Here is a 14,257-nt window from a genome sequence, read left to right as displayed (position 1 = left end):
GAATTAGTATCAAGAAATGAAAGTGAAAGGAAAGTTAAGTTTATATCATCAAGATAGACACCACTATGATTTAGTTTTGGAAGACATTTCACCTTCGATTTTATTATTTGTTGTAGCTGTGGCAGCATATTTCACCTGTGATCTTTCATCTTAGGATACTGAAAAATAAGGTGTCACTTGTTTTTAATTCAATAGTCTGAAATGCACCTAAGCAAAGCAAAATTAAAGTTCAAAGCCTAAAGAAAGCATTTAGCTGAACTCAAGTATTGGCTTGCGGACATGCACAAAACTTAAAAAAAAATAAAATAAATAAACAGCTTTTGGCACTTATCCACAGTAAGCCGTAAGGTGATTTAATAAAAGACAGCTAACAAAAGTGTTCAACTCACAATGAAACTGTACAAGCCATTAGTTCACATTTAAACAATAAATCTGATTGCAGTTTTGAGCACAAAAACATAACTTAAAATCCTATTTTATTCAAATTTGAAAAACTATATTGATTTTAAGTAGTTTAAATACATTCATTCCCAGTCAAAGTTTTACAGTAACTGATGGTTTTCAATCACACACACAACCAAGATATAAATCCCTGAAACATGGATTTATTTTAGGAATACTGATAAAACCTTAACAGAGATACAAATGATACATCACATAGTGTCTTACACATTAACGGTAAGTACTTGACCACCTTGGATTGGTAGATGCATCACTCCTACTCTTACACTCTAATACCAACCTCTAGGACCAATTGGTTTAAATTGAATTCACAACAGTGTGTAGTTACCTAAAAAATGATGATTTTTTTTTCTTTTTTTTGATCACACTATAATATCCATCTTCTAACCAGTATTTCAAAGCTTCTGGAAAGATACTTTCCCCAGTTATGATTGGGACTAAACACACTATGCAAGAGGAGTCCTGGTGAATTTAAGTAAGTAATTTCAGAATCAGTGCCCCTGCAGAAATCTAGTATACAGCAGTACTTCCCTTGACGTCAGTTAATTGCTGTGCATTTATCTTAGAACCTTGCTCTACCAGCAGTTCTTCTTGAAGTTAATCTCATTCTGGCACTAACTTTCTGTGGGACAGGGCAATATCCAACTGAAAGGCACTCTGTTATGAGTGAAATCAGAATTGTCAGCAATGCAAATGGACGGCTTGTAACGTACTGAAGAAAAGTTGAGGTTACAACAGTTAAATATTCACAACAGCTGTAGTGCGTGTGTTTGCACTACAGCAGAGATCTTCCAAGTATCTCAGGTGTTGTTTGTTCCCCCCACCAGGCTTTTAAGGTTCACCTGCACTATCAGGTGACTGGCAGAAAGCCCCCCGAACACCGCTGCATTGCTTCCTGCAGCCCACAGCAAGCAGGTCTGGAGAGTAAGCTGCAAGCACGGACCTCTCCAGTAGAACAAGAGCACAGGCAAACACTACCAGTTTGTCCCAGTATTATTTCTCCTCACACCTTTTCCTTCCCTCCTCCCCCTCCTAATGGGGGAAAAAAAAAAAAATCACCTTGGGAATAAAGCTTTCCTTAAGGTTAGGAAAACTCAAGCTTTTTAGTCTGAATAAGGGATGTGCAAAACAGAAGTCATTTCCCTGAGGCAAAGATCTTCAAGTCATGCCTAGCTTACATTGTCTATTGTTAGTTCAAGCTGTTGAAATATTTGGCACAGTGAGGCCTTGATCACTGAGTCTCACAGCATTATCACAGTCCACATAATGTATTTATACAACAAACTAGAAGTTACAAATGCTTCATTCTCTCATTCTGTTTTGGTTTCTCACATTCAGTTATTAAAATCCTTTTCCTTCTCAAGGGTGGCATCGGGCCTCCTGGGCAGGAAGGCAGAGTGACCAACTCCTACTGTATTTAAAGGTTGCCACAAATACCGAGTGCCTAAAAGGGCGATCACAGTAGTTATTGGGGTAACAGGGTAAAAATTAATAGCCTGTCATATTCAGGTCAAAGGTAGGTTATTTAACAGTCTCTTCTTGACTTACATTATGAAAAGCATGCAGGGAGATTAAAGAAAAAAAAGGTCACGTTGTGAATGCTTCCAGTCTAAAACACATGAGAAGCAAAGCTTGAAACCAAGCCTTTCCAGCTTTCACTTTTAAAATATAAATTGCACTTTTTATACAAAGCAATCCAAAGTCTAAATTGTAGTAAAAATTTGAAACTGTCTTCCTGTACCAAAGAGTATCTGTGTTCACGATCTGAAGTACAGGCAACTGGTTTTCAGCCATGCTCTATACAGAGCCATATGCTCTACACCTTTCTGCTCTGAAGGGGCCTGCCATTAAACGCCATGCCACTGGGTGGGTACTGAACCAAAAAAAAAATTCCAAGAAAAAACAAGAGTTTAAGGCCTTTATCTCCACAAGGAGCTTAAAACTGTGGCACAACCCAATACTTAATACACAAATTAGCAAGCTCCCACCCAGGGCTCCAAAAATCAGTCACTCTTTCTAATGTTTGTCACACGAGACAATCATACCATCAGTAAGCAATAGTGCCAGTTAAGCATTTTTAAGGTCTTCAAAAATTGACAGCAAAGGGCACTTCTGAGAAAGATAATCTTAAAGATTTGGTTTTAAAAATAGACACCACACTCACATTCAAGGGACATTCTTCACTTTTAGGCCTTTGTCACAAATCCAAATCTTTATTGTTCTGAAATAAATGCTATAAACATAAGACTCAAAACAAGAACTCCAACTTTCAGTCTCAGAAGAAGTGTGGTTCAATGCCCCTATCACATGTAACAAGAAAATTTCCTTAAAAAAGGAAAAAAATTACAGTACAGTCTTTAAGAATGAAAATGCAATCCTTGGTTTTTCTCATCAGTTTGTGTACAGGCAGGCACCAAAAAGACTTTTGCATTTTCTTTGAACTCTTGCTATGACGCTTGACGAACTTTTTGCCATTCAACAAATTCATCCAGAAGTACAGGCCCTGCAAATGGATGAAATACGGAGTTATATTCGCCAGTGTCTTTCAAGCTTCTCTTAAAGTATGAAGGTTACAAGTATTGGTCTAGGTTAACATCCACGACAATCCTATGGCCAAACACTCAAAAATTACTTCAGCTGTTTCAACAAGGGTGGCAACAAGTGCACAAATAACACTACACATAATCATGGAAAAAAGCGTTCCGACCTCTGACAGGTGCACCTAACTGAACAGAAAGCATAAAAATAAGGTTATATTGTAAGTCAGCACAACTAATGCTGTCCTCCTAGAGCTTTCAAAATGGCACATAATTAGAACACAGACCAAAATGGGATGCCTAATACAATTCAGTCATAGTGCGATGGATTATCAGCCAGGCAGAGTTCAGCCTCAAGTACCAGCAGCTAGGCTACTTTACAGTTAAACTAGAGTTCACGATGTATTAGTACAAAAAGGTTTGCCATTTACAATGCTATTATTTGCAAGTCTAGGGTTTCATGTAGCAAGCACCTTCACTAGATCCCCACCAAAACGTAAGTTGGCTCAAGTACACCATTGTACCCCCCACATACCACTACAATTAGTATCTGCAGTTTGTGATGGATGGTTAATCAGGAGAGTTTTTCTATTCATTGTTGGAGAAGAAATATTTAATACCTTACAGTATTGTTTCTGCTACAGAAATTGGTGTTATGCAAATTGAAAATACTAGAATAATAGTTGAGTCAGAAAAATGTTATGAATACTTACATGCCCCATCTTCATCATAGTTGCTAAGATCTGCATGGACAGTTCTGCTGAACTCCAGCACATTGTACCACTGATCCTTGTTCATAACTCTATACTTCGATTGCTAGGGAAAATAATTTCCAAACATTAAAACATCAAGTCACATTCGGTAATGCTGCGTTTCATTTATCATTTTCCTCATTTTATCTTCAATCATTTCCTCACAAACAATTTAATGGGTAACAACAGCTACTATTTCCTTGGTTTTCCATTCTTTAAAGTACTAGACACATATTTCACAGTTCTGAAACTATAGAAAATGGTTTCTTGAAAGATGAGAGCAAAATCAAAATACCAGGGAATCAGGAAGTCAGCACTCTTAAGCTTCAAAAGCAGGTAAATTTTCATCTTGCCCTGACATGGGGCATACCTAGCTCAGATTATTTCCAGAATGAACAACTACAAAAATCTTCTTTGCTCCAGGGTACAATACAGTATGATCATAAGGTCATCTACTTTGCAATGTTAGCACTGATTTGAAGACAGGGAACAGTCTCAAGCCTAGCATGCTTGGCCACACGACTAAGTCGCTTGCAGCTGAGCTGACCAAAATCCTCCAGGGAGAGACTGAGCTCAAGGTTCCTACACACTGCATTGACACAAAGCAAACTTGAAATTCAGCACAGATGCAGCTGGAGACACTACTGGGACTCTTAATTTTAAATTTACCTTTATAGTCTAATTAAGATGGAATTTTAGTTGCGTTTGGTAACAGAAGAGGGTGGGGCACGGGGAGGGAGAAAGGATGTGTGATGCATACAAAAACATCCCTGTTTCATGAGCACATCGAGCAAGGGAAGAGCAGCAACAGGGATAGAGTCTTGAGCAAAGCAACACAAACCCTGAAATCTTTTCACAGAAGAGCCCAACTACTGTGCCATTACCCAGAAAGTCAGGGAAACATGTACCTCCAGGTATTGATAAAATACTGAAAATAGTGGCCAAGTTCTTCCAAGCAGAAGAGCTAACATGGATTTTGCAGTATCGATATCGAGACTTCGCTGGTCTTTATCCTAAGGTTGAATAAGAAAGCACAAAAATTACTCAGGTACGAGCTTGTTGAATAATTAAAATACAAACTACTTCAACATTCCAGTAGCCTTACCCTTGCAAAATCAAAGGCATATCTGTAGATATTCTTAAAGGATGAAATGTCATTCAGCTGTGACCGCAAGAAGTCAAATTTACTCTGTAATTTTTCTGTACAGTCACACCTTAAAATAAAGAAAAACAAGTGACGTTAGAAGTTCAAAACAAAACATTTGGTCAATGAAAAAAAATGCCAGCAAATAAAAATCACCAAAATGCAATCATCAGATGTATAGGAATAATACTATGAAAGTGACTTAAAAAAAAACACTGAACATGCTCAATATTTGTAGCTTACTAAAATGATGAATGCCTGACTTCTGTAAACAAGTTATTTTTTTTTTAAATGTATCAGCAACATAATACAAAGTCTCTCCTTTACCTTTCAAATAGGTCTTTTTTATGTCATAATCCGCAATTTATATTCACACCCAGTACTATCTTACCTTTCAATCACTGTGAAAGTCTGCGGAAAACAATATTCAGCGTGCATTAGGGTGGTTAAATCCAGCTGTAAACAAGGGTTTTATGGCATATCTCTGAAAAAACCCAAACCCTAACCACACAGTTCAAGATTACATATCTACGAGTGGCAGGACTGAGCAGGCACTCCACAAAACATACCAGACTGCTCGTGTTTTATGACTAATAAATGCAAGCTTTGATAGGCCTATCACCTGGATTAGTCAGTAGCTATTCAGCTGAAGACTCACAGGCTGTACGAAGATGTACAGGTCTGCTAGTTGGTGGGATAACCCTTTGGCAGAAAAGTTCTCCACATATTTGACTTAGCAAGGGCTTTTGTTTCCAAACAGAAAATGAGTTAGATTCACCAACAATGGCATAGGAGAATGTAAGTTACACATGCTAATCCTCCAGGAGAGACTCACTCAAAGGAACAGTTGTTATATCACATTTTATTCTTATAAAATAATAGCTGCCATGATTCAAAACAAATAAAAATAAAAAGTTCCACCTTGTCCTGTGTCCTATGCTAGCATAATCCATACTTTCAGAAATGCAGGTGTACATAAATACTTCCTTTGGTAATTCCTCTTCTGGCAGCCCGCCTCTCAAAGTTATACATTTGCATCTTTAACAGCTCCTTAGGGACTTGTCATGGGAGCCCACAGCAAGGCTGCTGAGATGCTGTACTCTGCCCACAGCCCCTGTGCGCTGCACCTCAGGTCTGCTAGCCCGTGCGTGCACCTCAGTCTGCCCCACCCTCTCGCGCTGCGACAAGAGAACTGTAGCAGTTCCAGCTGACGGAGCCTTGCCTTATTTCCTGTCTCTAGCACCTTCTAAGTAAAGCAGCTCTGAGTCCCTGTCAAGATCAGTGCTAAGTAAATAAATGTATTAGCTGATTAGGCTCTAAACACAAGTACCGGCTGGGTGGAGAATGGATCAAGAGCAGCCCTGAGAAGGACTTGGGGGAAGATGAAAAGCTGGACACGAGCTGACAGTGTGCCTTGGCTGTATCAGAAGTGTGGCCAGCAGGTCGAGGGAGGGGATTCTGCCCCTGTACTCTGCTCTTGTGAGACCCCACCTGGAGTGCTGCGTCCAGCTCTGGGGCCCCCAGCATAAGAAGGATACAGACCAGTTGGAGCGAGTCCAGAGGAGGCCACGAAGATGCTCAGAGGGCTGGAGCACCTCTGCTATGGGGACAGGCTGAGAGAGTTGGGCTTGTTCAGCCTGGAGAAGAGAAGGCTCCGGGGAGACCTTATAGCACCTTCCAGTACCTGAAAGGGCTACAAGGAAGCTGGGGGGGGACTGTTTACAAGGGCCTGTAGTGATAGGACAAGGGGTAATGGGTTTAAATTGAAAGTAGGGAGGTTTAGATTAGATATCAGGAAGGAGTTCTTCCTGAGAGGGTGGTGAGGCACTGGAAGAGGTTGCCCAGAGAAGCTGTGGATGCCCCATCCCTGGAAGTGTTCAAGGCCAGGCTGGATGAGGCTTTGAGCAACCTGGTCTAGTGGAAGGTGTCCCTGACCATGGCGGGGGGGTTGGAACGCCCAACCCAAACCATTCTATGATTCACAAACTCCTACTCAGGTATTCCAACATTTCTTATTTCCTAATTACTCACACATGCTTAACTTCTACTAAAAAGAAAAATATAGTAAGGTGCATACAAACATTATATACTACCATTAAATACTTTTGGTTTAAAGTAGTTTGACAGTCTTTAGTCTACAAGAGTTCCCCTGCCATCATCAATACCTCCAGAGAGACAGAAGGAAATGCAATCCATCTAGCCCATCCACTCACTCTCTTTAAGCATTGAAACAGGATCTTCCGAAATTTAGGTTCCATACTGGTTATAACTGGAGCATACACAGGTCCAAGGAAGTAATGGCTTGAGACCAGAGGGACATCTTTTCCATGCCCTGACAATGCTATAGTTTCAATAGGCCAACTGATTTACAGATATGGAGACCAGAAATTGCTTAGATTCCAGTACACACTGAATGTTATACTGGCACAAAAAAATTAATTACACTGTGCGTTGTGTTAGCCTCACAGACATTAACAGAAAGAAAGGCAATAACAAGCATAAAGCTCACTGGAAAAGTAGCTGATACTAGGCTATCATTAAAACCAACCCAAATAAGTTGTTTTTACTAGTAATTCTGCAAACAGCAAGAAGTTAAACACCTGACTTCCCTGCTTCTCTCTTTCTCATGTGGCTTCTCTTGTACCTAAAATGTGAGATTGTGACATTATCTTTCCCTCAGCTGGAATCTAATTTGTTTCTCTCCCCTTTACCTGGCCACTCATTTTCAAAAACTCAACTTTAATGTAAAAATTGGCTCGCATTCTAAGGTTAAAAAAAAAGCCAGAGGGAAGTACTCAGACAATGTAGCTGCTTACACCTCACTTCTTCCACACAAACGTCTTTCTATTTACCTGGTTCAAACAATGACTTCTGTATAGTTTAACAAGATCATTAACTGTAATCCTTTTTTCTTCACCTTCATTTTGTAACTAGATTTTTTTTTGTAGGTCTGTAAAATCTACAATTGACAAATGCATCAGTGTGCTTCTCCCTTAACTCAGATATGTCAAGTTAAATTCTCAACTCTGTTATTCGCTCTCCAGTGGCTTTAAAGCAAATGTAGATAAACGGTCATTTCCTGAGGGCTATTCATTTCATCCTAAGGATGTGTTTAGAATAGCTGAAATAAATTGTTCAGCAGAGGTACATGTTTCTTTCTGCTGACTATGAAAAGAGCTTCAGGTGATTAATTCAGACTCAGGCACCCAGCCTTCATATATATATATATACACGCACACATATACAGGGCAGAACTCCCACTACCAACATGATATACTGGAAATATCATTTTTGCACCTTAATTTGTTTAGGTTTCATAGCTACTACGTAGTGCTTGACCCACCTTAATTTTGACAGGGTACACCTTATCACATATTTATTTTTTCCTCCTCTCTAAAGGACAAACTTCATCAGCATATGAGGGAAGAGGGGCATGGCAGGAGGGTTGGAACTAGATGATCTTTAAGGTCTCTTCCAACCCAAAGGATTCTACGATTTCACAAAACGACACACACAAAGAACATCCCTTTGAGATTCAGGCACCCATGTGTTGGCACCTAACCGCAGATTCGATTTAGGTGCCCAAGTTTTAGGAGTTGCCATTCACAGAGGTCTAGCCAACCAACGCCGCAAGAGCAATCCAGGTGACCAGTCACTAGGTCTTAGGGCAAACTGAATACATCCGCAGGCTCCACTACATCGACTAGATCTCCAAAGATTGCAGTAAGAGTTTAAGAAATCCAGCTCTTGCATATAAATGACACATTTAGGTGTCTTACTATGCAGCTGAATTCCACTCAACCCTATTTATGCAATTACATGACATTTCACATATTTTGAAATAAGGGTTCTGTAATGTAACTCTAACTTAGAATGCACTCTGGGCTTTTAATGCCATTTCCTCATGCAAATATTTAAAAACTGCTGTCCAAGAATGTAGTAATATTCTATTGCTTTAAGACCATAAAATCCTTCTCCTTCAAAACTTCTGTCAAACCTTTCAAGAGAAACTACATTTCCCCCATTTCAGATGGAATCCCACAATACGATCCTCCCTTCCCAGTATGCACAAACAGCACAAGTCTACAGATGTATATTCTCTTCTCAAGCCAACAAATCTTGAATTCCTTTATGTGAGTGTCACTGCTTCATCCAGCTGCTTAGCCTACAGCCTGCTATTAGAGTACACCCAGGGGAAGCAAAACATATAGGTTAACCGGTTTAGGCTTAGGCAAGTGCTCCCATCATAAGTCTGTTTAGGTAAAACCTACAGCAGTACCATATTTTCTGTCTTGAACATGTTTAGCCTACAGCATGGCCAGCTCTCTTCTTGAAAGATCCAGAAGATTCCTAATCACAGCAGATTATTAGAAACAAAGTCTATAACGCTGGCTCTGAAGAGGTACCTGATTTCATACATCTTTGTGCTTGCATTCTGCTAGACTGGCGAACTCTGGAGAGCTTCCATCTGGGCATAAAAATTAAGTACTTCAGAGAAGTGACCAAATTATACCCATTCACTGCATCTAAAAATTTATGCACCTGGAATTTAACCTTTGTTAGCCTGAATTTCAGGCAATTTAATTACTCCAGATCTTACTAAATTTAAGAGCTTCTTAAAGCCACAAAACAATCAAGGCATCTATCAGAAGCCTGATCCCAAATGAAAAAGGACATGCACAAGAGTCAGGCCAGAGTTACTTACTCCATAGTCTCAAATAACCAGAAGGTCTCTGACCAATACAATTTCCCAAACCATTCACAACTGATAGGGTAATTATGCCAACTCCAAAGGTCAAATCAGCCCCTGTTCCCATCCTGCTGCAGCTGCAAACAGTAGCTCCCTGACATTTTTAATACTGAATGAAGTGTCACGAACACAGTTAAAACATTGATGTACCATAACACGAAGAACAAAAAAAGTCACAACTGAACTAAGCCTCACAAAAAAGCTGATTAGTTTCATGAAAGAAACAACCTCTTTAGGCAGAGCTTTACCTTACCAAAAATTCTTACAAACAGAAGGAGTGAGAGGTTTATTCATAAATTGAAAAAGTGTTAATTAATCATAGAATGGTTAGGGTTGGAAGGGACACCTTGCACTAGACCAGGTTGCTCAGAGCCACATCCAGCCTGGCCTTGAAGACATCCAGGGATGGGGCATCCACAACATCTCTGGACAACCTGTTCCAGTGCCTCACCACCCTCTCTGTGAAGAATTTCTTCCTGACATCTAATCTAAACCTCCCTGATTTCAATTTGTACCCATTACCCCTTGTCCTATCACTACCGGCTCTTAAGCTAAGTATTTAAGCATGGCTTCTAACCTGCATTGAATAACACTAATACCAAAAAATATTATCAGTGCAGTCCTCACCTATAAAGTTTAGAAATCAGTAAAAACTTTCTTGAATACATGTGCTCAGATATGCTTATGGTTATTTCCACATCCACTTACTTGTGCCTGCTAACTAGAATGGTATTTTAACGTATTTCTGTAAGAAAGAGAAGCCACCACAATCTGACTTAGTAAGGTTAGATAAACTTTATCGTTTGGGCAAACTCATCAGATTCACAGCTTTATGAACAACAGCAGGTACTTCCAGTTGTTGACCGAGACCAGACCTGAAAGCAAGAGTTTTTGTCTTATTGCCAATACACAAGAAACCAAGGGCAAGAAAGACAAAGGTACTGGAACAAACAAAATTAGAACATTCTATTATATATGTAAAAACATTCTTACTGTAATGAGGTCATTCCTTTTAACCATTCTTCCTTGGTAAAAAATCCCATGCTTTCAGCCTCTAGTTTCCAGGCTAAAACTAACATAATAATCTAAGGGGAAAAAAAAAAACAAAACAAGGGGAGAGAAAGGAGTCAGTATGTAAGAAAAGGCTGATTCCTAGATGTCCAAGAAGAAAACTCTAAGCATTCAAACATTCTAGCAATTGTTGTACATGGCTGTACTTTATATCTGTTACCATTTACTAATTCAGCTATGTGAAAACCTTCCCTTAATTTCAAAATGAAGTATTGCTATAATAAAACAAACAACAAAACCTCACACACCAGCCACACATAACTGATGGTATTCAGCTGAAATAGCTTAGAACAGCTCTTAAAAGCAGGAAGATAAACAACTCTCTGCTTACCGAAGTTGCGATTTTTACACAGAACTTAATCTTACCCAATACTGCCTTTTAAAGAGTTATTAGTATCATGCAACAAACCTACATTTTCAGGTGCAACACCAATGTCTTCACAGAACTTCTCCATTCCTTCGGGCCCCACGACTTCATCAGGACCTTCAAAACCAAAAAGAAACCACACTGAAATATAAGGTGACATGCACTGCTCACAGGGGTTACACACAACAATAATTAAACTATATTGCATACAAGCTATCTTTACAAACACTGAATTACACCATTAAGTACTTTTTATGCTAGAACTATTCCATCAACTATAATGTGGAGACACATATATTGCAGATGAAATAACACTATGAACAAAAACCAAAACCAAACCAGAACTCTGACTTCATGTGCTGCCGCCCCACAACAGTAGAGAAGCTATTTCAGTGTGTGTGCAAGTTTTCAAGACACCAGTGAGTTTCCCACTGACATAGCTCAACTCCAATATCCGTGACGGTCAATTGTTTTTTAAGACAACTTGGGTACCACTACTCTGAGCTGAAGTTCCTCTATCAATAATGTTCTTCAAAGAGTTATTATATCAGCAATAAAAAAAATTAATTCCACCTGAGCTACTATTAAAGATACTACACTTTCAATGGTGTTAACAGTAAGGGTTTGCACTAACACAGAAGAGGAAGAATCTTCAAATAATGTAAGGTTAGTTTTATGATGCTGAGTAACATGAGGAGAGTGGCAACAATAAATCAGAAAAATGCTAAGCATGTTAGCCACGTGCAAAGCAGAAAAAGGTTCATGACTGCAGTGAAAATAACTTGATTAGGACAAACAGTTACTGTTACACTGTGACTTTTCCATTTTAACACAAAGAAAGCCTCTAAAAAGCAGCAAAATAGCTTTTTTAAAGAGCAAATACAGGCACACTCTACAATGCTTTGTTTCTCTGATTCTCTTTGGTTTCAGTTATTTCTGCTAAGCCTGTTCCAAAAATGACTCCAACTGAGCAACCAAATATTATTAGAAGCCTGTTTACCTGTTATTTTGATGTGTCTTGGATCACATTAACAGTGTTTTAGTGAATATGAAGGCATGTACAAGATAAAGGCTTTATCTTCCAAAACTACATGCCAGTTTATGATTTATTGGCAAATTTTGCTATTTATACATAGGCACAACAGTCCTTCCCACCCACCCCCCATCCCCTGATGATACCTGTCTCCACTTCCATCTATATCCACTGCTCTTATTGCAAACAGAATTATTTTTAAGAGTTTGGATAATGTACTTAGAATAATTACTCACTGTGAGATAAGAAGATAGTCAATAGAAACTATTGAGAATGGCTACTTTTACAGGAAAAAAAAAAAGCAACTGGCATTTAAGATCATTAACACCTACCTCTTGAAAAATGTTGCAAAGAACATCTCGCCTAGGTAAGCAAGGCAAAACACTGCCATCTGGTTTTGAGAAGCCCTTACATAGAATGTGTTAAAAAACCTGCAAGTTTAAGTTATGAAGAGAAACACATACAAGGGTTCACTGGTAATGACAAGTATAAACTTGAATCGGTGGTTTTGGCCCAGATATCATATGTACAACTCATACATACGTATATGCCTGTGTATAATTTTCTCTTTTAATGGAAACTTTTAATCTCCTATGTCATATAATTTCACTGGAATTCTATTTTGTTCTAGAAACGTGGCAGATTTTGATTACTGGTTAACTAACAAAGCATAACCTCCTACAATCAGTTCTTGACTCTAAAGCAAACCCAAAATCTACAGGCCTTAAGAAAAAAAGTATGTGCAGGTGCATTTATCAGAAGAAAATGAACAGAAAATTATTATGTTTCTCAGCAAAGACCCTTTACTCCAAATTAGAAAGCAGATTACTAGAATCAGGAGTAGTTAATCGCTGCGGAAAGGCTGCAAGGAAAATATGACTTCTGATAAATATACTGAAACTAATTGCTGTCAGATGAATAATCAGCTCATTTCATACTGAGAACTGGCCATTAATGAGTTTTAATCACCAACTCGTTATGACGGACTTCAAGTAGTGACTAGACCAAAAAAATAAATGAATAACAGTTTACAGATTCTGAACTTCTAACTGTCTAATGGATAAATAAACGGCAGCAACAGACCAATGAATTCTGCAAAATACACTGCCTGTTTCCTGAAAGCAGCTATTACTTAGATAGCAATTCTGATTTATTTGAAAAAGGCTATGTTAACACTTTTGAATTAAATGTTTGTTCTTGAGAATATCAAAAACATTAGGGCAGATTCTCAGATCAGAAAAAGACTATGAGCATCTTCAATTTTATTTTGTGAAACAGAAACCCAAGAGGCTGAAATCGTGAACTATTTCATTATCCTTTTAATCTGATTATGAACAGGATCTAGTTAGATAAATGAACTTCTATCTAAAAGCTCTCTCTCTGTGTCCTGACTTCTACTTGTCCATTTCAAACCAAGAAATGGAATCACTGAGTAGACCCCAGTTCAACACTGTACTATCCAACATCAGTTATTTAAAGAACACCATGGTAAGTTATGAAGTGTAAGAAGAAAAAGTCAGAAGGAACAAATACTGAAAAGGTGACAGTAAAAGCTATGCTAATTGAAGTGCATGCTATAAGGAAGTGAATATATGGACATATTTTTATGTCTACATCAACACTTAAAAAAGCAAACTGCAAACAATATCTGATGTACTTGTTTTAAACAAACCCATAGAGTTTAAAAAATGAATCCATTGCATATTACCTGCATATTCATAAAACCAAGCCAGGCACTTTTTGCTTGAAAAATGTTCCTCTCCACTTATTACTTTACCAGAGGCTTGTGATCTGCAATAGCTTATAGAAACACAGGGATGGTAAGTGTTATTAAATTCTAAATTGTTTATTCAACTAATTAAACTGTTTCACAAAGTCAATATATGTATCAACAACGAAGCTGAATTTGTAAAAGGGCTGCCATCCTATTTCAACACTTGTTGGATCATAAAATTACCTTGAAATACAACCCTCTCATAGCCCAATTTATTGCAACTATTACTTTTTCTGAAATGCAAAAGTACGGTTATCTTGTAGATATTAAACCAAAAAACCCACACACAGATGGTCAAAATATCACCACCCAGTAATTCAAATGCCTTATTATCCACTTAGATTTGTACATACAGGCATTTAAAGTT

General features: G+C 38.4%; 1 protein-coding gene across 1 annotated transcript; it reads right to left on the bottom strand.

Moving 5' to 3' along the window:
* Positions 1-2,652: 2,652 nt before the first annotated feature.
* Positions 2,653-13,916, bottom strand: DCUN1D5 (DCN1, defective in cullin neddylation 1, domain containing 5; the record flags this gene model as incomplete). Its single annotated transcript, XM_010156451.1, has 7 exons — positions 2,653-2,965; positions 3,713-3,815; positions 4,660-4,764; positions 4,857-4,965; positions 10,639-10,730; positions 11,130-11,200; positions 13,825-13,916. Coding segments are annotated over 7 exons (628 nt in total), but the record flags the coding sequence as incomplete, so codon positions are not given.
* Positions 13,917-14,257: the final 341 nt, after the last annotated feature.

Source organism: Eurypyga helias, unplaced genomic scaffold (genome assembly GCF_000690775.1).
Source record: "Eurypyga helias isolate BGI_N326 unplaced genomic scaffold, ASM69077v1 scaffold50197, whole genome shotgun sequence".
Classification (NCBI taxonomy): domain Eukaryota; kingdom Metazoa; phylum Chordata; class Aves; order Eurypygiformes; family Eurypygidae; genus Eurypyga; species Eurypyga helias.
Note: the sequence above shows the minus strand (reverse complement) of the source record. Positions and strands in the feature narration are given on the sequence as shown.